Source organism: Monodelphis domestica, chromosome 3 (assembly GCF_027887165.1).
Source record: "Monodelphis domestica isolate mMonDom1 chromosome 3, mMonDom1.pri, whole genome shotgun sequence".
NCBI lineage: Eukaryota > Metazoa > Chordata > Mammalia > Didelphimorphia > Didelphidae > Monodelphis > Monodelphis domestica.
Window position 1 is genome coordinate 286,156,190 of NC_077229.1, and position 26,003 is coordinate 286,182,192.

The 26,003-nt window shown below is 33.7% G+C and overlaps 1 protein-coding gene across 2 annotated transcripts in view; it reads right to left on the reverse strand.

The window, feature by feature from the left end:
* Positions 1 to 26,003, reverse strand: part of LOC100031170 (desmocollin-2) — a 46,532-nt gene that overhangs the window by 9,129 nt on the left and 11,400 nt on the right. For both annotated transcript variants that reach the window (XM_007487210.3, XM_007487211.3), the window contains exons 3-12: positions 23,700 to 23,899; positions 23,324 to 23,443; positions 17,864 to 18,019; positions 16,788 to 16,932; positions 10,704 to 10,870; positions 7,479 to 7,613; positions 6,572 to 6,757; positions 4,684 to 4,943; positions 4,424 to 4,566; positions 121 to 345 (exon numbers count right to left, since the gene is read on the reverse strand). In XM_007487210.3, coding sequence (XP_007487272.1) covers positions 121 to 345; positions 4,424 to 4,566; positions 4,684 to 4,943; positions 6,572 to 6,757; positions 7,479 to 7,613; positions 10,704 to 10,870; positions 16,788 to 16,932; positions 17,864 to 18,019; positions 23,324 to 23,443; positions 23,700 to 23,899 — 1,737 coding nt within the window. The remainder of the gene's footprint in view (positions 1 to 120; positions 346 to 4,423; positions 4,567 to 4,683; positions 4,944 to 6,571; positions 6,758 to 7,478; positions 7,614 to 10,703; positions 10,871 to 16,787; positions 16,933 to 17,863; positions 18,020 to 23,323; positions 23,444 to 23,699; positions 23,900 to 26,003) is intronic.

Below are 26,003 nucleotides of genomic sequence, written 5' to 3' on the forward strand. Positions count from 1 at the left end.
AAAATGAGATAGTATTTATAGTGAGCTTTGCAAACTTTAAAGCTCTATATAAATGTTAGCTATTTTTATTATGTTTCATGAAATGAAGTCTTTTAAAATGATTTATTTATTGATATATACCATTAATTCTGCTAAGTCTCCACATTGTATCATCCCGTCCAAATCGATCTTCCAGGGAGAATTCAAAAGGTGGACCATTGGTTGGTTCATCGGGATCCACAGCAACGATTTCTGCTGAGCCCATTCGATTTTTGCAGACTATCACTGTATTTCGTGGTATGGATGGACCGTTATCATTCACATCATCAACGACAATCCCCAGGGTACCAGTACATGATCTACCATCTAAGGACACATGAATAGAGTAGCAATAATTATGATAACAACATATCAGCATCTGACATTTAGAGAGTACATTAGGATTCACAAGAACCCTTTTTATGATTATAATGTAATGTATCTTTTAGCATTTCATAATTTCCTGGCTAACAAAATCCAGTTAACATATTTGAGCACTTACTTTGTGCAAAGCACAATGCCATTTTCTAGTGGGAGAGACAAAGCATACAACCCAATCTTTTCCCTCAAGAGTCATTCATTATAAGACAGAAATGATTGTCAGATGAATCAATACCTGCCATTGGAATTGGAGAAGGGTATAACTTTTTGTGACTGGAGTGGTCACAGAAGAGTTAATAGAGTAGGTGGAGTTTGAGCTAGATCTGGAAGGATGAGTAGTCAAAGCTAAAGATCAGAAGTGTTAAACACAGGACTATGAAATGCAGCCCAAATCAGACTAAAATATATGGAAACTACTGAACAGAATAAATAAGAATACAATAAAACACAAATAACATTACATTTTAAAATTTAGTCAACAAAACTAAGTCAAATACATAGCCCAAGGGGATCCTTATGTATAGATTAATGACCCCCCATTTCTATTTGCCTTTGCTCCCACTGCTGTAAATTATTTCAAGTGGGTAAAGTAGCATGAGGAAAATCAAGAATGGATTAAAGCAAAACAAGCAATGCAGTTTGATCAGACAGTTGAATAATTTTCAAATGTTTATAAAAGTTTAGGGGAAGGGGCTTGATGACTAGCTAAGTGTTCTGAACTTTATCATATGGATAAAAAGTAACCTGATCAACGTGCAATTTTTGGAAGATTAGTAGCAGCAGGATGTATTGAAGGGCAAGGAAAAACTGGGAAAAACTTAAATAAGTCACTTCATCCCTTACTTTCTTCCTGTCAAAGTCACTGGACTAGACAATCTTTAAATTTCCTTTTAGCTGTAAATATATTATATCTGACATCACTTTCAGTTATAATTTTATGATCTGTTTCCATATCCTTTCAGCATGTTATTAGTAGCCTAGCAATGAAAAGAAGCTTAACTACACAACTCACACCCTGAACCGTACCCCCCCCAAACAAACATATAAATTCTTTTGTGACTAGTTTTCCATTTCAAGGCAGCCCTTTTACAGAGCATCTCAAAAGTCTGGGTGCCATTATAAGCTTTTATGGCTTAAAACAGCACCATGACTTTTGAAATATTCTGTATTTCTTTCAGAAAAGGAGAGCAACAAGATTAACAAAAGGCCAGATTTAATGATTATCACATACTTCCAATCCTCTTAATGTTAAGTCTTTGATGATATCTTCAACTATTTAAATGCTACAATGACAATCTTAAGGGAAAAAAAATTCCAAAGTTAATTGCAATTCAGTGGAATGATTCTAAATGTCTCCATTTACTTCAGGGAACTATATCAAGACAAACATGAGGTAGCAATGGATGGTGTGGGTTGGGAGGGGAACATTGAGGTAATAAGAAACACCCAAATGAGAAATTCAGAGAAATTCACTAAGTCTGGTAAGAACCAATGAGCATTTATTCAGTGTTCCACTATGTGCAAGGAACTACACAAAGCACTAGTGATATAAAATTAAAAAGAGAGTGAATATAAAACAGAGGAAAAGAAGCAGAACCAGAAAAAATGCACAGTTATGGCAAAGAGATTAATAAAAACATTACCAGAAGACAACTGAACTAAGAAAAACTGAAATGACCAATACTGAAACCAAAGGTCAGAAGATTATAGATGTCAGATATGGCAGAAGCAGGTAGAATTTTAAAATACGACTAGAAATTTTGGTTTGAGGTCAGCCACTAGGTGACCACTGACAAATCACATAACCTCTTTGATTTCAGCTTCCTCATCCATAACATAAGAAGATATTAAAAAATATTTAGATATTTAAATAATGAATTAAATTTTATTTGTGGCAACATATGATTGCTCATTTTAGATCTCTATTCTTTTAACATGTTTAGTGTCTTAAAAGTTTTGTTTATGAATATTTGTTCAAACACTTAATTCTTAGTAATTTATTACACAAGTTTTTCCTGGATGTGGTGGTAAAAACCTTCTTGGAAATCTCTTATTATTCTCACTTGAATATTTAATAATATTATTGACATTCAAAAATTTTTTCTATGGCTTTCCTTAACTTAAAAGTTTGATACCCAAACATTAATTTAAGCACCCTTGTCAGTTATTATTTTTCAAGACATACTTTTCCTCAATATGCAAGTGTACAAATCATTCTGAGTCTAAAGTCTTAGAGGACAAACAAAATTTATATTTAATTAAAGTTATTTATAACTAACATTAATTCTAGGGCTCACATTAATGGTACAACAATGAAATTTTTGGTACTGTATGTTTATACTCATATTGAGATGCCATGTTGAATCAACATACATACATTCATCACTCTTAGAAAGCTGAAGTTATAATTTTATTATTTTTAGTGTTTAAGGGATTCTTAAGTTGCTGTATTTTTTTTTTCTAGTATGACAGCTTTGGCTAAAGGTATGATTTATTTGATATCAAGTCCTTAGTATTACGTTGCCCCTTTTGGAATGCAAGCTTCAAAGAGGTAAGAAATATTTTTGCTTTTGTTTTTTTATCTTCAGAACTTAGCACAGTACCTAGCACATATGAAGTATTCAATAAATCCTTGTGGATTGGAAAGGACAGATATCCCCTATTGTGTACCTGTGGGAAAGATCTACTTCGAAACAAGGTTTCCACAAACACATCAACCCAAAATAATTACTTGCTGTGGACCTTCTGATCAAAATTAATAGTAAGAGAGACATGATTAACTAAACCAAATCTAGCTTTATAATAACAAAGGTATTGATTTTCCACATTTTCACTGAATAATTTGACTTTTTTACTAAGATATTTAAACTAGTTCTATGCTTCTTCATACTGTTAATATTGTAATGTTTCTGGATGCTTTCTCTGACATCTCATAAATATTTAAAAATCTCCCTACTACCTACCAAATATTGTCTCAGCATTCAGGAGCCTCCACAATATAGTTTTAATCTACCTTTCCATTCCTGTCTCACTACTCCAGGTACTCCGTATTATGGACAAAGTGGACTAATCCCTCTGACTTTATTCTGCCCTCTCATTTCCATGCTTCTGCTCATACCTGGTGTTACTCATGACTGGAGTTTTAAAAATTTAAATTAATATCCCAAAACTCCAAGTATTATATTTTATAAGATTTATTAGTAATCACTTGAAATTGAAGAAATATAAGAAAAAAGTAAAAGCCTGAGTAAAGCCACATGAGTAAAATTCTCCTGCCTGGCTCTCACCTAACCGCCACAGCCACCTTCCCAGGAGCAGAGAGAAAGAGGGTGAACCTACATTAAAATATATGCTCCCTATGTAAGTATGTAAATATGCAAATGGGATGCTGGGAGAAAGAGTCCTGGGGAGTAAATTCTAATTATACAAGTTCAAGCCCAATCATTCCCTGTTAAAATATCTTCCTTTACTTTAAGAACCAATTTAGACACTCTCTTCCAATAATCTTCCCTGATCTCATTTCCTCCAATTAAGTTGGAAATTATCACTTCCTTCCAAATTCTTCAGAGCACTTCTTTGGAATTTTTCTGTATTTATCACATAATTATATATACACATATCTTATCCACTCTCTTTCCCTCCATTAAATTTTAAAATCATTGAAAGTCATTTCTTATTTTGTTTTTTACCTCTGTATTCTCACCACTAATCACAGTACCTTGGCATATAAGTGCTTAATATTTTGCTGAATTGCTTTACTATGAAAAAAATAGATTAAATATCTGTGATATTATGTTTAAATGATAGTACATCCAAAAAATAGATTAAATTTCAAGTTTCATTAATAATGAACATTAAATTAGAAGTGAGCATAAATTATTAACAAATAGGAATCTCTTTTACTCTAGTGGAGAGAGGCAGGATTTGGGTGGAAGAAGCAAGTACTGCTGATAGATGCCAATTTCTTCTCTTCCTTTTTCTGTACTATTTTATTTCTTTAAGAAAAAAAAAATAGCATCCTTACCTCTATCTGATACCCGTAGTGTAATGTTGTGCATTTTGTTTTTGAAGGTATTTGACTCTCTATCTAAACTTCTAAGGATTTTGATTCTACCAGATTCTTCATCAATTGTGAATAATCCTCGCAGATCAGTTAATGCTTTATATCTGTTAATAAGGAATTACAATCAGAATCTCATAAAATGTTAGAAACATTAAAGAATGTAATATAAACATTTTATATTCTCCAACTTAAGAAATATACTAAATGTATAATATTTGTACCTCATGGCATTATTATTTCTAATTTCTGGGTCATAGGCTTTGTAACCATCGACCTGTGTCCCCAGTCCTATGTTTTCTTTCACATGAATAACTTGCATTCGAGGGCTGCATTCAGGCCCTTCATCTTGGTTTTTAACATTAACAGTAACTGTAGTTGTGCTTATGCTTGGAGTCTTTGAACCACCAGGTCCACAAAATGGAACCTGATTAGTTACACCAATTTGCAGGACCACTTGGCGGGCTTCTTCATAATTCAGTCCCTGTAAAATCAAGGGCATTAAATCAGAGTCAAACCTATGCAAGCTCAGTTTCTATTCGTCTATGTTGATTAAACCAGTTTAGAAGTTCCAGGGATTTCTGAGTTATATAAATGCGGTTATATTCTCTCAAATTTCCTTTTTCATAACAAGGGAATAAGGAGTGGTAATATCAAAGAATAAAAAATGTTCTCCTTCCCCACCTCCTATTGCAAACAAATGCTTTTGCTTTACTTCTCCATTAAATCTGCTAAAAATGGTTCAAGGTTTGATTTAGTACCTTGGCTCTCAAGCTTAGCTGGTAGCAAGAACAATCCAGTTTCTGCTTAAAAGCTGGAAAGAACTTTTAGAAATTATAGTCCAAGCTATTGATTTTACAGATAAGAAAACTGAGGACCCTCACAAAGTTTGTGACTCACTCTAGGTCACATATGTAGTAATTAACAGCAAAAATGGCATTTAAGCCAAAATGACTAAATCTCATATTCTTTCCACTACACTATTGTGCCTAGACTCATCAAGGATATATTCCTTAGGTGAAAATTCAAGTATCAAGTGTTTATATCTTTACTAAGATTGAGAATCGAGGACTCTTCTTTGATTTTATAAGAAGGACGCCAAGACATTTCTGTCATAGGCTCTTACAGAATGTGAGTGACAAGCTCATGGAATCATCTCTGAGGTGAAGAGGTGACAGAGAATGTCCCTTTAAATGTGGAGGTCAGCTCAGGTCAATTTTCATTGGGCTATAGGAGCTACCCTATTCCTTATTGGGAAAATCTTCCTTCTGATCTAGCAATAAGCTTCTCAAGGAGGAAAGGGTTCCTAGGTTCCCTTTTACTTTGGGAAGCTATTTAAAACTCACATTTTGGAAAAAAGCTTTTTTATAGGCTAGAGGCTATGGTCCTCTGAAGTGGCGAGGTGAAGTTGCTCCTTTTTCTTAGATATAAAAGCTATCAAGAAATCAGAGCCCCCCCATCCCCCGTCCCCAAATGAAATTATAATGGTCAAACAAATTCCTCTGTATTTTGTCAACCATCAAAACACATCTGATATATTGTGTTCTATTCTGAGTGTAATCGTCTAGGCAGGATATTGATAAACTAACCCAGAATGAGACCTGCTAAAGATAACTAAGGTGATGAGGGGATTCTAAGCCATGCCATATAAAGAATGATTATACAAATTGAAGAAATTTGGCCAGATAAAATACTTGGGAGAGACATTATGGTTTTCTTTAACCATTAAAGGCTATGGAAGAAGGATCAAACATATGGTGCCAAAGATTAGAATGAGTACTAAGTGTATACTAAAAGGAAGTATATTTGCTATGTTTGTTTTTTAAACTTTCTAAATATCAGAACTATTCAAAATGGAATGGTCTGATGAAGTACTAAATGACTTATTTTTTAGAAATATTCAGGGTTCTAGAGGTAAAAACTCATTCTTAAGTGGCCTATTTCACATTTCTAGTGTTTCTTAGGTCTGAAATTTTAGGATTCAAACATAATAATTTTATTCTTTATGTGAACATTTTACTCCCATGTCTATCAAAATTACTCTTTAATCTGTACTAAATGTGGTATTTTTTTACTTCCCAAATGTTATACTCAAAAGTTTTACATTCTTACCTCAACAACATAGAGAATTCCTTCATTGGTTTTGGGGTCTGTCTCAATGCGGAAATTTCCTTTTTCATTACCCTTTAAAATGGTGTAATTAGCTCTCCAATTAGGAGTGTTAATCAAATCTTTATCTTCTACACCTAGTCGAAGTATTTCCACATTGTTTTTATTTTCCTCTACTTCTGTTATATACTGAAAAAATTAAGTAAAAAACATTTTTATTACTAAATACTGTTATAGAAAGATTCTATCACATAAATGAAGTGAAAGTAATTTTCCCTTACTTCCCGATTCTCTCTCTATATACCATATAAAGCATTAATTCAAATTGTGGACATATCCATGAGTTAACAGACTAGGCTAGTCTTATGTGTTAGAATAAATGGGTATATAGAGCTATATGGTCTCAAGAAGCAAGACAAGCTTCTCACCAAAAATTATTTCTTCCCAGATTATCCACCTATGCATAAGACACAGTCCACACAGCTCTTACATTTGATTCAGAATTATTTTTTTCAGATGCTTTGCTTCATAGCAAGCAGAACTATGGTAGAAAAAGTACTTTATGGAGAAGACAGTAAAAGAAGGAGGGAAATATATGGAAAGGCAAGAGAGGAGAAAAATTGTCTAGGTTTTGCCCTATTTGAAACTGACACTGTTCATTTTCATTATAATGGAGAAATAACACCAGTGGGAATCCAAATGTCAACTTAACTCTTACTCATTATTATAATCTGAATATCAACCTAACCCTTTCTCATTTTTACCCAAGTTTGTCACTATTTTCCTCTATGTTAAATCTAGTATTATATTATATATTAGACAGTATGACTCAAAATGGGATGTAGTAATTTTTGACATTGGTATTCAACATTTGCATGAGAGGCTACATTTGGGAAAGATATGCCCTTACAGAGCTTCTCTGAAAAACTGGCAGGTTGTCATTCACGTCTCGAAGTGTAATTGTGCAAGTTGACTTAGTCCACAGACCAAAATACTGACCATCCATGTCTTGTACTTTTACTGTCAAACAGTATTTGTCCATGACCTGAAAACAAAGTAATGTGTCCATTACTAGAGTAAAAGAATTCACTGATATACACTAAATATACATTTTTCTCAATACATGGTTAATGATCATAATAATACAAACTTGACTGTGCATAATGCTTTTTAGTTTGGGGGAAATTTAATATACTATCTCATTTGATTCTCCCAACAATTCTACAATGTAAATAGAGCAGATATTTTTATGCCTTTAATTTTTTTTCCTCTAATTTCTCTATTTATGATGATGGTGTCACTCTTCTTGTGATTACCCAGGCTTAAGACCTGTCACATTTAATGTTCCCATTCAATTAAATAAGCATCTTTATTCCCCCTCCCAATTAAATCAAATGTCAAGTTCTTTTATTCTACCTCTGATATCTTTTGAATCTTCTCTACTTTTCCACTTCCCTTGAGACCATACTATTTTAGATCTTCCCTTTTTTTCATCATACCATAATTGCCTAAATGATTTTCTATTCCGACCTTTCCAATCTATTCTTTAGTCTGGTGGCCAAATAATCTTCCTAATGCCCCTGCTCTAATCATGTCACTCCTAATCCAGATAAATCATTGATAACTCTCATTGCCTACTGAATAAAACATTAATTCCTAATGCTGTCATTCAGTGTCCTTTATAATGTGTATCTATCATCTCAGAAATGAAGGAAAAATGGGATACAGAATAACAAATAACCAGGATCCTTTCACAATGCCAAGATTGCCAGAAAGAAGTAAAGTAAAGCAAGTGTACTAACCTTTATACTGGGATACATAGAGTAGTCAGAAAATGGCCAAATTTTGGTGATGGGGAAGGATGTAGCAGGAATAAGTATGGGCAGGGAGAATGAATTTGGAGTAATGTAGTTATGGTGCTTGTGGCTTTTCTCTCTTTGTGTTTTCAAATTGTGGCAAGTGGTAGTGTACCCTCAGGTCAGTTCAGGGTCATAGCTTGTGCTGCTCTAGCACCATTACTTAAGCTTAATTGTAGAAGTCAAGTCACCAAACATTTATTAAGTATCTACTATTTTCATCTGCCCTTTTTCATTTCCATGTTTTCACTTTCCCCACCCTAGCCCCATATGACAGGTTATCCATCTATTCACCAAACCATCCTGTTTAAATTCCTCTCTTCTCTTAAGGTCAAACTCAGGTACTACCTTCTCCTTATCCTCCCCTATAGGTAAAAGCATCTTTTTCTTCTAATTCCTCAGCACTTTGTCTGAATCTTAACTCCACAATGAATACATTCTGTGGTATATCATTTATTTATACATGTCTCATGATACACTATCTAAGGATACGGCATGTACCTTAATTTTTCTTTCTACTTGTCTAGTACAGGGTCTTACACAGTAGTATTTAGTAAACATCTGTTGCATTTGACTTCCTACTTTTACAGATAAAAAAAAACTGACTTTCTGAAAGACTAAGTGCTTTTTTCAAGACTATAGTGACACCAGTATCCTAATATGACTTTTTCATTATACAGTAAAACAAGCCCCAGATCTCCAAGCTATGCTTCAAAAGATAAGGTAGCCCTGTATTTTCTATTTTGTCTGCTCTTCTGTTTTATCTTTTCTCTCACTAATTAAAAGTAAGAGTGATGTGTTTAAGGGAAAAATATAGCAAATATAGAAAAAATATAGTAAAAGTAGTCAGGAGACCTTTGTCCTAACTAGCTATGTGACACTGTGCAAGGTATCTATCCTTTTCGGAAACATGCTTTGGGGGAAGTGGGTTAAATGTGTTTTATTGTAGACAACCTATATGACATGTTTTTTTTAAAAACAATATTTCCAATCCAAATAAATCAAGGTCAAAACTAAATGAATAAAGGCAGCTCAAGATGATATCAGTCGAAATTTGTCTAAGTTCTGGTATTGTGTAGATGACCAAAAGCAGCAACCATTTATGATGGCAGTTGATCCAAAGTAATTAGCCAAATTTGTTCTGATCCCCATCTGCATGCAACATCTATAAAACAATTTCTCCCCTCACCATCCCACATAGATGAAAAAGACATAAACTATTTACTCTAGAATCTGAACCTTCAAACTTAAAGCATTTACAGAATAGAGTATGTCACTTACAGACATATGTACTGAGTAAGCAGGCTAAAGAAAATTTAGGTTTATTAGAAACTGTAGAAATCAAGACAAAAGTAAGAAAGAAGCCAAAATCTGAATGTTCTAATACTATCTTAACAAATTCTCAAGTATGAGAGAAATGCCAAGGATTGGGGAAGGATAGAGAGCAACACAGAAAAAAATGAGATATTAGAGTTAAGAATTTATTGCAAAGTTCTAAAAAAAAAAAGGATCAGATTCATCATGTCATAAAACTGATTTCACCTCTGCTGGATGAAGAGACAGTATTGCACAGTGGGCTTATTGGGGGTAATTTAGATTCAAATCCTGCTTCACATATAAGCAATGTGACCCTGTAAAAATCATTTGACATTTTATTTCCTCAGTTTCTTCATCTATAAAATGAAGCATTGAATTCACTGGCCTCTTAAGCCTTTTTCTGGTCCTAAATCTATGATCCAATGATAACTGCTTTTCTTGTTGAGATTTTAAAAGCTAAATTAGTAGACTCTTTTTAATGGGAAGATATCTCTAATTTTAAAATAGAAGTCAATGACAAAATGGGATTTGCCTAACAATTACTTTTTTTTCTGAAATATATCTATTTCATAGGGCAAAGAATAGAAATAATCCACTATAAAATATATAACTTATGAGTCAAATGAAGCAAATCTTTGATTTCTTATTTTCAAATCCCTCTTTGTTCTTCTTGACTTTCAGCAAAGTGACATTTCTTGAGTTTGGCATAATTTGTACATATAGATCCAAAAAAATTCTAAACAAAAAAATAGCCATTAGCATCATAAAAGGACTCACTTCTTAGATTCACAAATTTCACTAATATAATTTTAATTTTTTTTAGATAATTTACTAATATGACTTAAATTTTGGATTACTAAAATTCAAGGTACATTCTATTTCCCAGAAACACATACCAAAACAAGTTATTCCTAGATGTCTATTCTTTAGGTGCTTTTATAGTTTTTTAATATTTAAGTTACCTCTCTGTCACACCGAGAAGATGTGGTGGTGATCACACCTGTGGATGGGTGTATAGAAAATAATGAAGGTGTTGCTGGCTGTTGCTCTATAATGGTATACCTCAGACGAGTATGCATTGTGTCAGGTTCATCCGCATCTGTGGCACAGACTTGGCCCACTGTTGTACCTAAACATTGAAAAGACATCTTTAATATGCATATACTTTACATACCTCCATGGTACAGTGGAAAGAGTACCAAACCTTGGAGTCAGACAGCTAGGTAGCAAGGCAAAGTACTGTACTGGATGGAGACAGGAAAATCTGAGTTGAACTTTAGCCTCTAACACTTAATATCTATATGACCTTGAACAAGTCATTTAATCTATACTTTAGTTTCCTCATGTATAAAATGTGCATCATGATAGTACTTGCCTTTCAGGGTTGTTGGGAGAATAAGATGAAAATATTTGTAAAGTACTTTGCTTTATAAAGAGCCTTGCAAATGCTAGTTGTCGAAGTTTTGAAAAATTATTTTTTCCATTGAATATTTTATTTAGAGTGAATAATAGTTGATAGTAATTAAAAGAAAAACTATTATAGTCACAGTTGTAGCAGAGATCCTTTAAAGTACCAATATCTGTGACATTCCTGTGCTATAATTTATCTCTGGCTAATCCCTCTGGTCATTGCCAAATAAACTCTTAAAAATACATGGATGAATGCTTTTCTTTCTTTTTTCTTTTTTTAAAAATTTTAAATATTATTTTATTTGGTCGTTTTCATACATTATTCACTGGAAACCAAGATCATTTTCTTCCCCCCCCCACCTTTCTCTCTCCCATAGCCGACGCATGATTCCACTGGGTATCACATGTGTTCTTGACTCGAACCCATTTCCCTGTTGTTGGAATTTGCATTATAGTGTTCATTTAGAGTCTCTCCTCAGTCTTATCCCCTCCAACCCTGTAGTCAAGCAGTTGCTTTTCATCGGTGTTTTTATTCCCACAGTTTATCCTCTGCTTGTGGGTAGTGTTTTTTAGATCCCTGCAGATTGTTCAGGGACATTGCATTGATACTAATGGAGAAGTCCATCACCTTCGATTGTACCACAATGTATCAGTCTCTGTGTACAATGTTTTCCTGGTTCTGCTCCTCTCGCTCTGCATCACTTCCTGGAGGTTGTTCCAGTCTCCATGGAATTCCTCCACTTTATTATTCCTTTTAGCACAATAGTATTCCATCACCAACATATACCACAATTTGCTCAGCCATTCCCCAATTGATGGGCATCCCCTCATTTTCCAATTTCTGGCCACCACAAAGAGCGCAGCTATGCATATTTTTGTACAAGTCTTTTTGTCCATTATCTCTTTGGGGTACAGACCCAGCAGTGCTATGGCTGGATCAAAGGGCAGACATTCTTTTATCGCCCTTTGGGCATAGTTCCAAATTGCCCTCCAGAATGGTTGGATCAATTCACAACTCCACCAGCAATGAATTAATGTCCCTACTTTGCCACATCCCCTCCAGCATTCATTACTTTCCATAGCTGTCATGTTAGCCAATCTGCTAGGTGTGAGGTGATACCTCAGAGTTGTTTTGATTTGCATCTCTCTGATTATAAGAGATGTAGAGCACTTTTTCATGTGCTTATTAATAGTTTTGATTTCTTTGGCTGAGAACTGCCTGTTCATGTCCCTTGCCCATTTGTCAATTGGAGAATGGCTTGATTTTTTGTACAATTGATTTAGTTCTTTATAAATTTGAGTAATTAAACCTTTGTCAGAGGTTTTTATGAAGATTGTTTCCCAATTTGTTGCTACCCTTCTGATTTTGGTTACATTGGTTTTGTTTGTACAAAAACTTTTTAATTTGATGTAATCCAGATTATTTATTTTGTATTTTGTAACTCTTTCTAATTCTTGCTTGGTTTTGAAGTATTTCCCTTCCCAAAGGTCTGACATGTATACTATTCTGTGTTCGCCTAATTTTCTTATAGTTTCCTTCTTTATGTTCAAGTCATTCACCCATTTTGAATTTATCTTGGTGTAGGGTGTGAGGTGTTGATCTAAGCCTAATCTTTCCCATACTGTCCTCCAATTTTCCCAGCAGTTTTTATGAAATAGTGGATTTTTGTCCCAAAAGCTGGGATCTTTGGGTTTGTCATATACTGTCTTGCTGAGGTTGCTTGCCCCCAGTCTATTCCACTGATCCTCCTTTCTGTCTCTTAGCCAGTACCAAATTGTTTTGATGACCGCTGCTTTGTAATATAGTCTGAGATCTGGGACTGCAAGACCCCCTTCCTTTGTATTTTTTTTTCATTATTTCCCTTTATCCCATTCCCATTATCAAAGGCTTTTTCTGCATCTATTGAGATAATCATGTAGTTCTTGTTGGTTTGCTTGTTGATGTGGTCAAATATGTGGATAGTTTTCCTAATATTGAACCAGCCCTGCATCCCTGGTATAAATCCTACTTGATCATGGTGGATGACCCTTCTGATCACTTGCTGGAGTCTTTTTGCTAGTATCCTATTTAAGATTTTTGCGTCTATATTCATTAGGGAGATTGGTCTATAATTTTCTTTCTCTGTTTTTGGCCTGCCTGGCTTTGGAATTAGTACCATGTTTGTGTCATAAAAGGAGTTTGGTAGAACTCCCTCTTTGCTTATTATGTCAAATAGTTTGTATAGTATTGGGATTAACTGTTCTCTGAATGTTTGATAGAATTCACTGGTGAAAATTTATTTTTATTGTTGTTACAAATCTGAGTTTTGGATCCTGTCCTTAACACTTATTACCTATATAATCATATGTAAGCTACTCAGTTTTGAAACAGGCTTTGTTTCCTCACTGGGAAAATAAGAATAATAGCCATAGTATTTGTTTGCCTCTGTCACTGGAAGATTCAATTGAAATAATGTATTGTAATCCACTTTGAAAACTTAAAATGTCCTCTAAGTAGCAATTACTATTATTTATTCATCTTCACACCTAACGTAGCAGGAGCATGGTATAAAAGAGACCATCTACCCACTTCGCAGTCAGAAGACATGTACTCAATTCCTGGCTCTGTCACTGACTTATTGAGTAGCCTGGGCAAGTCACACCTACAATCAGGCTCAATTTACACATCTGTAAAATGAAATAATTGGGCAAGATGGAAGGTTTCTTCAAGCACTAATATTGTATGATTCTATGAAGAGGATATATGAAAAGACTTGCAGCCAGGAACTTGCACATTCATATTTCATCTCTAACTTTTACTAACTCCAGGCAAGTCACTCAACTTCCCTCATGGCTCAAATGAGATTATTTATATAAAGTACTGTGCAAAATTTAAAGACATATATATGCATGCGAATTGCTCCTGCAAAATAAAACCTCTGCATTAATGATTGTCAAATGTACAGTCCTTACCTCATACTCAAACTCCAGGTCCCAACTCCAGCTACTTAGCAGGTGCTTTCACTCCATGTCTCACTATCACTTCAAATAAACATTTTGCACTGCTTTTCTCAACTTTCCACCCAAATTGACTTCCTTTATCAAATTGCCTTTCCTTATAAATGGTTCTACTATTCTTCTATTCAGTCAGGCATGAAATGTTGACATTTTTTTTGGCTCCCATGCTTTTTTTGTCCACACAACATAGAATCTCTTTCCACCTTCAAGATTCATCTCATGAATAACCATTTATATGAAGCTTTCACTCCTCTTATTGTTATTGCTTTCTTCCCTAAATAATTTGTACTTATTACATCATGTTTGTTTTGTACATATTTGCCTCTTTTTGTATACTGAGTGCTTAGCATAATGCCTGATACATAGAAGGCACTAAGAAATATTGCTTGATATGTATCTTTATATATATGTAAACTATGTATACATATGTGTGTATATTCTCTCCCCAACAATATAAGTTCTCTGAGTACAAGGATGATTTCATTCTTTGTTTTGATATTAGGGGCAACCAGCACAGTTCTCTGCACATAATAAGGGCTTAATAAGTTTGTGGAACATTAATGCTTTGCTTCTACTATCCAGTTAATCACCAAGTTTTATTTAACTTTCTTTACAGATTTATCCTTTTTTCAATAATTCCATTGCCAACTTTTACTCCAAGTCCTTACAATTCTCATGCCTAGTTATTGAAATTTCCTTCTGACTGTTATCTTTTCTTTTTTTTTCCTTCGGATATAGTTATCATTAAAAATTTAAAGCCATTCTCAGCTTATGGGTCATACAAAAAAAGGCATGGGCCAAGGCTGTAGTTTGCTGACCTCTGTTCTAATCCATAAGACATATATCACTACCTGAAGAATCTTTTTTAAACAATATTTTCTTTATGTCATTTCTCCACTCAAAAAACTTTGTCAGCAAGGTGGCACAGTAGCTAGAGGGCTTGGCCTGGAGTCAGAAAGACCTGAGTTCAAATATGGCCCCAGATATTTACTGTGTGACTACTGACTTTTGTTTGTCTCAGAAGGCAACAACACCTGCTTCTCAAGATTGTCACGGGAATAAAATGACAATATTTGCAAAGCACGTAGAATAGTGCCTAGTAAATGCTATATAAAAACTTCTTCCCTTCTTTCAAAATACTTAGTGTCGCCTCACTACTTGTTACATTTCCCAAATCCTTCTTGCTGACTTTTCAAAATCTTCTGAAAGCTGGTTCTACCATATTAATCCAGCTTTATTTCCCATGAAATCTCTCATTGTGAAAGGAAAGAATTACATAGTTGTTTTTAATATAAAAATCCTATGTTTATTCATATCTCCATGGCCTTGCTCATATTATTTCCATTCATTTGGAATACCTCTCCCTGAAGGACCTCTTCACAAAATGCTATCTATTCATCAAGGTCAAAGTCAAATTCTGTCTCCCTCAGTATGAACACTCTAGCTCACGAAATTCTCTCCTTTCTCTGAACTCTTACTGCACTTATTTGCTATAATCACATTATTTGCAATACTAAATAAAACATATCTTGTATTATTTATAAATTATTTTTGTTCATTAATAATAACATTAATAATCATCATCCACATTTAGGTGCAGTACTTAGGGTTTACAGTGCACTTTGGTGAAATTGTTAAAGTATTATTAATCACATTTTACAGATTAAGAAAGTGAGGTCTAGAACATTTAAGTAACCTGTGCTCTGTCATGTAGCTATCAAGTGTCGGAAGTAGGACATAAACCTAGGATTTTGATTCCTGGACTAGTGCTCTTTCTATTATGTTATACTGTTTCATCCCTTTATAAAATATTTAATGGGAAGATGGTGATCTGTACTTTTTGCTATTTTTACCATAGCAAAATAAATAGAAATGATCACTCCTTGTACTCCCTGGGACTTGCCATCAAATGTCTTATGATTGAACTCTCCTACCTATACAAGTTGTCTCTCCCAATAGAATGGAAATACTGAGGGCAGGAACTATCTCAATTTCATATTGTATTTCTCGCACTGACTAGTGTTCAACACATAGCACTTAAATATTTTTTCATTCATTTGTTGAATAAAAACTTAGTAGTTGTCATATTCTACTTCCATATCCCTCAGAGAATCTAGCATTGTGCTTTGTATGACTTACTCAATATTGGATCAAGTTTAATAAATCTATTATTTTTACTCTAATATTATTTTTTAGTTTTGCTTTCTGTAAGTTCACTGCTTTAAGATTAAAAGAAACATTTCCTTTTATTTTTTCTAAGCACTATCTCTTTCAAGCTTTAGAAGTCACCTCCTACATAAATATTTCAGTATTTGATGAATACATATTTACTTCATATGATTATTAATTTTGCTGATACTCCTGTCCTATGCCTTTCAAAAAATGATATTTTGGGGAGCAGAAAAAACCAAATGTCTCTGGATTGCCCAATATTTGTCCACTGATCTTAAAACAATTCATTAAATAGACTTGTTGATTAATTAAAGAGCTCTTTCTTGAGTCTCCTACCCTCAGAATTACATTTTACATTTTACAAAATGTATATTTTCTCCTAAGTATATTTTCTTGTACTTGTCATAATACAGGTCACTGAAATACATTCCACCTTAATATAATCTATCATTAAAAGATACACTTACCAACTCCACAATTTTCATCAATTTCTAATTCACAAGGGTCTTCAGTGAAAACTGGGGCATTGTCATTTTCATCTTCAATTTTGATTTCGAGTGGAAGTGGAAGGTCTACAGAATAACCATCTGGAGTTGATGCAAAGGCAACTAACTTTTTTTTTAAAAAGAAAAAGAAAAAAGGGATGAATAAACAATATTTGTAGATTATTAAAATAAAATATAACAAAACCTATTAATTCTAGTTTTAAAGATTATAAATATCATAGAGAGAACTATATTATTAAAATGTATTCATTTTTGGACTGACATACACTTTTATATTCAATACATATTTATTTAGCATTTTTATCATGTGTATGATACAGAGAAATTATGAAACTACATCTTTAAGCATAAAAGCCAGCAGAATACGCAAAGTAAGTAAAATATATTGCATGCTTTGTCTTCATATTAAGAGAAACAAAAGAGGAAAAAAATAAAAGAAATGCATTCAAGAAATTTGAATATAAAATAAGGATTTGGGTTTTTTCTTTAAGAAAATCTCTAGGAAAAATAAAAGATGTTGAATAATTTAAATATAATTAGAAATATAATTAAAAGAAAAATAGGAGTTCATGAAGAGAATGAATGAGTTAAATTATAATATAATCAAGTAATATAATTAAAATTATAATGATTTATTCATTAGAATAGAATTAAAATATTATATTTAAATAAATAAAATTGAGTATATTAAAGGTAGCTTCAAAATGACTATGACAAAAGCAAAACCTTAAATTACCTCTGGATCTCACAGAAGAATCTAGATTAGTAGCTAGATTTTTTAAGTCCCTTAAATTAAACTTGCATTTTATACAGACAGAAAGCAGAAAAACTCCCAAAGTGGTATTCCTGCCTTTGCTTGAAGTCCTCCAATGAGGATGGTCACATTATATATTGCAAGTAAGCCCATTCTATTTTTGATGACTGTAAATGTTGAAAAGTTTATCCTTTCATCAAACTGAAGGAAAGGATATTGTCTGCCCATTAAATGAGAAATACTATATATATATACATGTAATATTGATAATTTTAATATATACCGCATAAGATTCACATTGCTCACGATCTACAGGACGAGTAACATAGAGGTGACCAGTATCTCTCTCTATGTAAAACAAATTTATAGGTTCTTGATCAACTCCAGGTCCTCTTATTGAATAATAGACTGTGTAATTCTGTGCTGAGTCAGACTGGACCTATAAAGAAAGAGAGACCAAAAGTCAAGATAAAAATGAGAAATGACTAAGGATACTTTGGGTCAATATATTTTCTTATAATTATTTACAAGATTATATTTGGTAAAAAAAGATCTCAAAGATGTCATGTAAATCTCTAAAGTATTATGAATATAGTACAATGACAGCATGAAGATAATATTTAAAGTTAGGAAAATAATAATAGATTCCAAAATGACAAAACTGGAAGATTAGCAGGTTACCAAAGAAGAAAAATAAAGAGTTGTCAAGAAAACACCAGTTATCTAAAATGTTCATAGCATTAAGATTTTGAATATTTGGAGTTAAGCTCTAGTAAAATATTTCCTTCAAACTTTTGAAATTGGATATTCTAAAATATATTACACACTTTTCCTCCATTCATGGTTCCATGAAAACATGATGTCAGATGAATGACTGATACAGGGAGTCAGTTATATCTACAAGAAAAATCCTATAAATGGGATAGCAAGTGAATTGATTTATGGAACAGTTAATGCCACAGGGGCTGAAGTGTTCATGTGTATACAGTGCCTTGGAAGCTGACTTGAATGATGCTACAACACGAGTCTGTTACATTTTATCAGGTCTGATTATATTTATGATATTATTGCAAAATGCCATTAACTGCTAAGTTATTGAAGACATTAAATTATGAATATTATTTATTATACCATGTTGTAAAATAAATAACATAATACCTTTGATTATGTGTTATCTGACTATGATATGTTCAAAAAAGTAACTCCAAAGAAACAAAAACTTACATAGCTCATTAAGATTGAATGAACACTTTATATACACTAATAACTTCTTTGATTCTTACAGCACTGTAACATTATTTCCATTTTGCATGTGAGAAAACTGGGGGCTGAGAGAAGTTCATGATTTGCCAGTGATCAAATAACTAGAAATCACAAGTAATGAGATTTGAACTCTCATCTTCCTTTACTGAATACCACATTTTATCTAATAGACAATGTTTTAATATAAATGATACATGAAAAAGAGCAAAAACGAAATGGCAACATCATCATCTTTTGTATTCATTACCTGTCCTTATTTCTATTCTCTGTACATTTTTTAAAAATCTAAATTGGTCTCTTGTAAATTCACTCATATCTGATCACTGGCATTTCCTTCTTATGAACTCCAATGCTGCCTTCTCTTATAGGATTTTAGACCACAGAATACAATGTATCTTCTCTCTGAATCCTTTGAAATATACTCTTTCCAAATCTAGGGTGCAGGCCAGATTATCTCCAGTTTTTATGGTCTTTCTCATAAATTCTAAGATGAAATGATCACTTTCTCCCAATATTGAATCAAAATCTGAAGCAACCATCTCCTAAAAGTTTCTCAATCTCCATGAACTCTTCAGGGTATTTGACTTCTTCGAACCATTCAAAACATACCATTTTAGTGAAACTGAAAGAAAAATTATATCAATCTCCTTGTCAGCTTTAATCTATTCTTACTGCGTTAACTGTTTTGAAGAGGAAAGGAAGAATACCATCCCTTGCCATTTAAAAACATGCAATGACATCTAATCCCAATTATGAAGCTTTCAAATAATCTCTCAACAAGAGACATTTCAGTAATCATCATTCTGTTCAAAATTTGGTCCCAGGGGCAGCTGAGTAGCTCAGTGGATTGAGAGTCAGGCCTAGAGATGGGAGGTCCTAGGTTCAAATCTGGCCTCAGACACTTCCCAACTGTGTGACCCTGGGCAAGTCACTTGACCCCCATTACCTAGCCCTTACCACTCTTCTGCCTTGGAGCTAATACACAGTATTGACTCCAAGTCTGAAGGTAAGGGTTAAAAAAAAAGTTGGTCCCAATATCCTCCTCAATGTTTGTCTTTTGACTTTCACAGTATCTCTTGTAACTGTTTTTCTTCTTGTCATGAACCACCATTCTAATTCCCCACTTCTTATTGTTGAGACTATTTCAATAGCCTCCCTTTGAACCTCACAGCCTTCAGTCCCTTTATTCTCCAATCTCTTCTTGCACAACTATTAAAGCTAAAGTACAGTTTTGATAGCTCCTGTGCTCCAGAACCCAAGTGGCCTATTACCTCTAGGATTATATAATACAAAACTTTCCTATTTCACATTCAAAGCCCACAATTATTTGGTTCCAGCCAAATTTTAGCACCATTATGAATTATATGCACCCTATATACCAGGCAAATTAGCCTGCTTCTTCTTTTATATAAATGACATTCTATTTTATTGTCTCTTTGCCTTGGCAAATACTTTTCCCCTTTCTTAAAATGCATTTCCTTCTCACCTCTGCCTTGTAGACTTTATGACACCTTTCAGGTGTTCACTTATATATATATATATATATATATACATATATATATATATATATATCTGACATAAGACCTTTCTTGATCTACATAAAAGCTACTATTCACTACTATCACCACTCTGTACTTCCAGAAATTGTCTTTAATATATATATGTATATATATTTGCTACTATTAATATATTATATATAAAAGACATTATTATTATATTATATATATATTATAAAATATTATATATAAAAGACAAATGCCCACATATATGCATAAATACTTATATGTCTACATGTACGTGCATCTATATCTATACTCCCTTGTGTATATACATGCAATTTCCCCTCATAAAATGTAAACCTTTTGAAGGCAGAGATAGTTTTAATTTTAATTTTCTATCTCTAGCACCTAATGCAATGCCTGTAACAGTAGATGTTTAATAAATGTTTATCAATTAGATGAAGAAAGCAAAGGTAATATTAGTACTGTTAACATTAAAACAATATGAAAAACCTTATATGACAACAGCAGGTTGGCATCTCATGAAATCTCTTTTTAATAATATTTCACTATTCTTAATGTTATTCATCCAGACTACTAACATGTTTGTACAGTCTTATTTCAATAAAATGGATAAAATATTTCCAGAAATGAACCCGACTCACTGGAAGAAGGGGGAAAAGTCCTATAGCCATTTAACAGTGAGTATTGCTTCAGGTAACCTTATGTTATGATCTTTCATTCATTTTAGATATAGAAACTATTATAGAACAAATAAGAAAAAAAGGGGGGGAAACCTTTTCTTATTCAGGTAAGTGTGTAATACCTTTGAAAAATCTAGAATGATTACATTTTCTTGTCATTAAAGGTTTTATTTTATGGGATCTAATACATAGCATCAAGACATGTAATGACAGTCAATCTGTCTTTAATCTTTTTAAACCTGGGGGCATTTTATTCACTGGCACCATCAAGGGCAGTATTTGGCAAGTATCATCAAAATAGACCAGTTTCAGCAACACTATAAAATGTTTCTAAACATAGGGTATCCCCTGAACAAAGTTCTCTAAAAGAACCGTAAAACCTTTCTGCCTATTTAGATCCCACAATCTATGTGAGATCACGCTTTAAAATTCTGGAACATCTTATTTTCAAAGTACCTACTAGGTGCAAAGGACTATGTTCTTTACTGAGATATAAATACAAAAATGAAAATATCATTCCTCAAGGACTTTTTTATACCTCTGCCTTCCAATACCATGTCTTACTTTGAAATTCTATATTTACCCTTAAGAAAATATGTATAATTCAAACCTGAAATCCTTTGTTTTATAAATCTCTTTCTTTGCCTTTCTAGCTAGCATTTATTCTACTATATGAAATAGAATAGGTAAACTGAGAGAAATTATTACTTATTGAAATGAAGAAAGTAAACTGAGGGGAACTGTTTTCTTCCACAATGACTGTTGTTCTCTAGCTTATGACTAGAGAGAGCTTCTACAGGAACCTGAAGCCTGCTTATTTGTAATGGAGGTAGGAAGGAGAAATGCTGAGGGATGCTGCCACATAGGGATGCTGGTACACAGAGGACTGCTCGGGGGTTTACTCTGGGGTTTTGTCTATTGATCCCTACTGATGGCTGATGGATCAATCTATTTCCTAACCTCCTTCCTCCCTCACCGTCTCCCTTAATCAAGCCTCTTCCTCCTGCCACCCTCTCCTCCCAATTCTTCCCCTCCGAGTGAACTATAATAGATACTAGTTTTCTTTCTCAGGTAAGGGGTTTATTGTGATAACAGGATGGGAAACTGAGGTAAGAGGGATGAGGATTTCCCTAAACTACAGGGATAATTTTAGGAAGGTTTGAGGAAGTATTCCAGTCACAAACTGTGACTCTAAGACAGTTAGGGAGATGGAGAACAATGGCTTTTCAAGATCTTCTTTCTTCTTCAAAAAAAAAAATCAGTAAGGTCTCTCAGCTTAACCCCAGAAAGAAACAAAGTTCAAAATCTCTCAGTTTCTCCTGGCCAGCTCAACTCTCCTATAGACCACCAACTCAAAAGCCAAGTTTGTCTTTCTTATCAGCTTCAACTACCCCAAGTCAGAGAGACCAAGGCAAAGTCCAAAAACCAAGTTTTTCTTCCCAGTGTGGCCAGCAAACCCCCAACTGCCACTCCTGGGAACATTCCACTGGAATCTTCTCTTCATTGACAGCTAGAGCTAGGTCTCCAGCTTGGTTCTTGCAAGTTCTCTCTCTCCCCATGCCTCTACTACATATAGCAACACTACCATAGATATGCCCCCAAAGGAAAACATTATACCATACCACATCACTACATAAATGTCGTAATGGCTTCAAAGTTTACTAAAACAAGTAGAATTTTTAATAAGGGCTTTTGCTAAGCCTTTGCACAAGTTTTCCTACCTTATTTCACACAGAGCTTTGTTCCATTTTCATTCATGCTACTTTTCCATCTCATTCTCTTACATCAAGATCCCAAATTACCTTCCCCTAATTTCCACCCCACTTTCTTTCTCCAATATGTTTTTTCTTTTTAAAAATTTATTTTATGTTCTTCTCCCCTTAAGCCACAAGGTTTGACTTTCATTTCACTGCCAGCCAAAAGCAGCACTCTCTCTCTCTAGTAAACAAAGTACATACAATGAAAATTTTGCATTTTGTTATTTTTTACAGTTCCCATTTTCTGAGACTTCTCTGTTGATTTCTGAGAGTAAGTCTGATGCTATGAAGTTACAGGTACCAGTCAATCAAGATTTTATTACACTATGAAAGATATGGATAACAAAACCTTTGCCAAAAAAATCCGCAAATATGTATCATGTGTATATGAATGTATAGGTCTATAAATATATACCACATATTATAAAAAGGGCAGCTGTGATATTTCTAAGTGATTAAAAAGTCAGTGTTCAAATTGAAGGAAATGAAGAATTGTAGAACTAAGCAAAAATGTAATTACCTGTTGAAGAAGCATGGGGAAAGGACCCAAAGAGTTCTCCATCAAAGAACAAGGGATAGGTGCCCATCTTCTCTTGGCACGCCTAAGGATTGCTTCACTCAAATGTCTTTTCTTCAGTGCCTGGAATACACATGTAAAAGTAATGACTATTTTCCCAACCTTAGACTCTCTATAAGCAACTTTTCTCATGAGAACTAGAATAAGATGCAAGTTTGGTGAAACGAAGGAGAAAATGAAATAAGGGCAACTTGAAACATCCAGAGAAAAGTCAACATTATGAAAAAGTAAGCAATAAGCTTTCACCAATAAAGAGACAATGTAATGATGAAGAGGAAAAAAAACACATATTAAGAAAATATCACATTATTTTTTATACCTTCTTGTGATGTTCTAGCAGGACAACTATATGCTTCTGTTCTTTTTTCTCTCTGTTGAAAAGTAGAATGGTAAAAACTTTCTTTTCAGAAGACAATACAACTGTACTGGTTGTGTACACTGAGCCATCTTCAAGAATTCTGAAGTGAGGATCACTTGAACGGATTATGTTTGCAGATGGAAGACACTCATCTAGATTAACTGCATGAGAGAAAAATCACAATTTGTAAAATTTACAATTTACAAAAAATATGTAAAACAAATGTTTTGCTAGCCACATTATCTCAATATTTTATTATGAAGCCAATTTTTAAAAATGCAAATTCAGGACTTTCTATTTATATCTATTAAATGTAATCTTGTTTTGAAGAGAGAGAGGGAAGAGAATAAGCACTTATATAGATATAGTACATAGTAATGTGCTAGACACTGTGCTAAGTGCTTTCCAAATATTATTTCATTTGGTCCTCATAATCCTGGGAGATAGATGCTGTTATAAATCCTATTTTACAACTAAAAAATACTAAGGCAGACAAAGGTTAAGTAACTTGCTTGGTGGCACAAAGCAAGGAAATGTCTAAATCTAGATATCCCAACAACTATCCATTAGCTGCTTGGATATTGTAATCCCTAACTAGCACTCATATTTCATCAAAATTCTACATCCTCATCCTGGATATTAACAATTTTTTTTTAACAGCATACAGCCAAAGACAGAGGCTAGTGGCATGTCATTAGAGACTCTCTCATCAGTTACTATCTCTCTATAAACTAACACTTTTTCACTATATTGCTTCAATCAGGTTTCAGAGCTAGAACCAACAGAATTTGGCAACTGCATAGATGAAGTAGAGGAAAGAGTCAATATTCATGTTAAGGTTAATAAGAACTCTGGTGCTATAGATGCAAATATGGCACAATGCAGGCAGAATGGCATAGTGGGAAAAGCATAGAACCATAAGGCAGAATCAAAGGACAAATGTGAAAACACAAATGATTAATTGTGAAGAGCTATATTAATGTGAACTAGAGTAACATGTGCTCCTAATGCTTCCAGGAAGAAATGTCAGTTTGGTAATGGGAAAGGTAGGAAATATATGCAGGTGACCATTTTCCAACATCCCAAAGTTTTTTGTTTTTCTTCTTGCCCTTGAAGAGAAATTTGTGGGAAGCATTAGGAGTACTAGTCATACTATTATTTTTCTGGTGGTTGTAATTGTGAAAAGATATTTATAACTAATAGATATTAATAAGATGATGATGGTAGTGATAATGATGAGGAAATTACCACTTTCTTCCAAGATTCCCTTTATTAAACTGTTAATGGAAAGAGATCTTTTTATTTCTAATCAGAAATCAGTCCAGAATATTCACTGGAAATCACACTTTCAGGGTGACAAGTTAAGAATTTATCAGATAGCTGTGTGATCCTGGCCAAGTCACTTAACATTATTTGCTTAGTCCTTGCCCTTCTGTCTTTTATTTTTTTGATGGTGAGCATTTACTTATTTATTTTTTAATTTTTTGAAAAAAATTTTAATTAGTCAATTTAGAATATTTTCCCTTGGTTACAAGAGTCATGTTCTTCCCTTACCCTCTCCCCGCCCCCTCCCATAGCCAATGAGCAATTCCACTGGGTTTTACATGTGTCCTTGATCAAAACGTATTTCCATATTATTGATGTTTGCACTAGGGTGATCATTTAGAATCTACATCCCTAATCATATCCCCATCAACCCATGTGATCAAGCAGTTGTTTTTCTTCTGTGTTTCTAGTTCCACAGTTCTTCCTCTGGATGTGGATAGTGTTCTTTCTCATAAATCCCTCCAAATTGTTCTGGATCACTGCATTGCTACTAGTGGAGAAGTCCTTTACATTTGATTGTACCACAATGTATCAGTCTCTGTGTACAATGTTCTCATGGTTCTTCTCCTTTTACTTTGCATCAATTCCTGGAGGTTGTTCCAGTTCACATGGGATTCCTCCAGTTCACCATTCCTTTCAGCACAATAGTATTCCATCACCAACATATACCACAATTTGTTCAGCTATTCCCCAATCAAAGGGCATCCTCTCATTTTCCAATTTTTTGGTACAAGTCTTTTTTCTTATTATCTCTTTGGGGGTATAAACTCCAAAGTGCTATGGCTAGATCAAAGCCTTGCCCTTCTATCTTAAGAGTCATTACTATGACAAAAAAGAAAGGTGTTTTTTTTAATCAAATGCTCTACTGTTTGTAGAATGAAAATTCTGATAGATCTTAAAATAGAAAGTTAAATTCCTCTAATGTTGCTTCAAAGGATC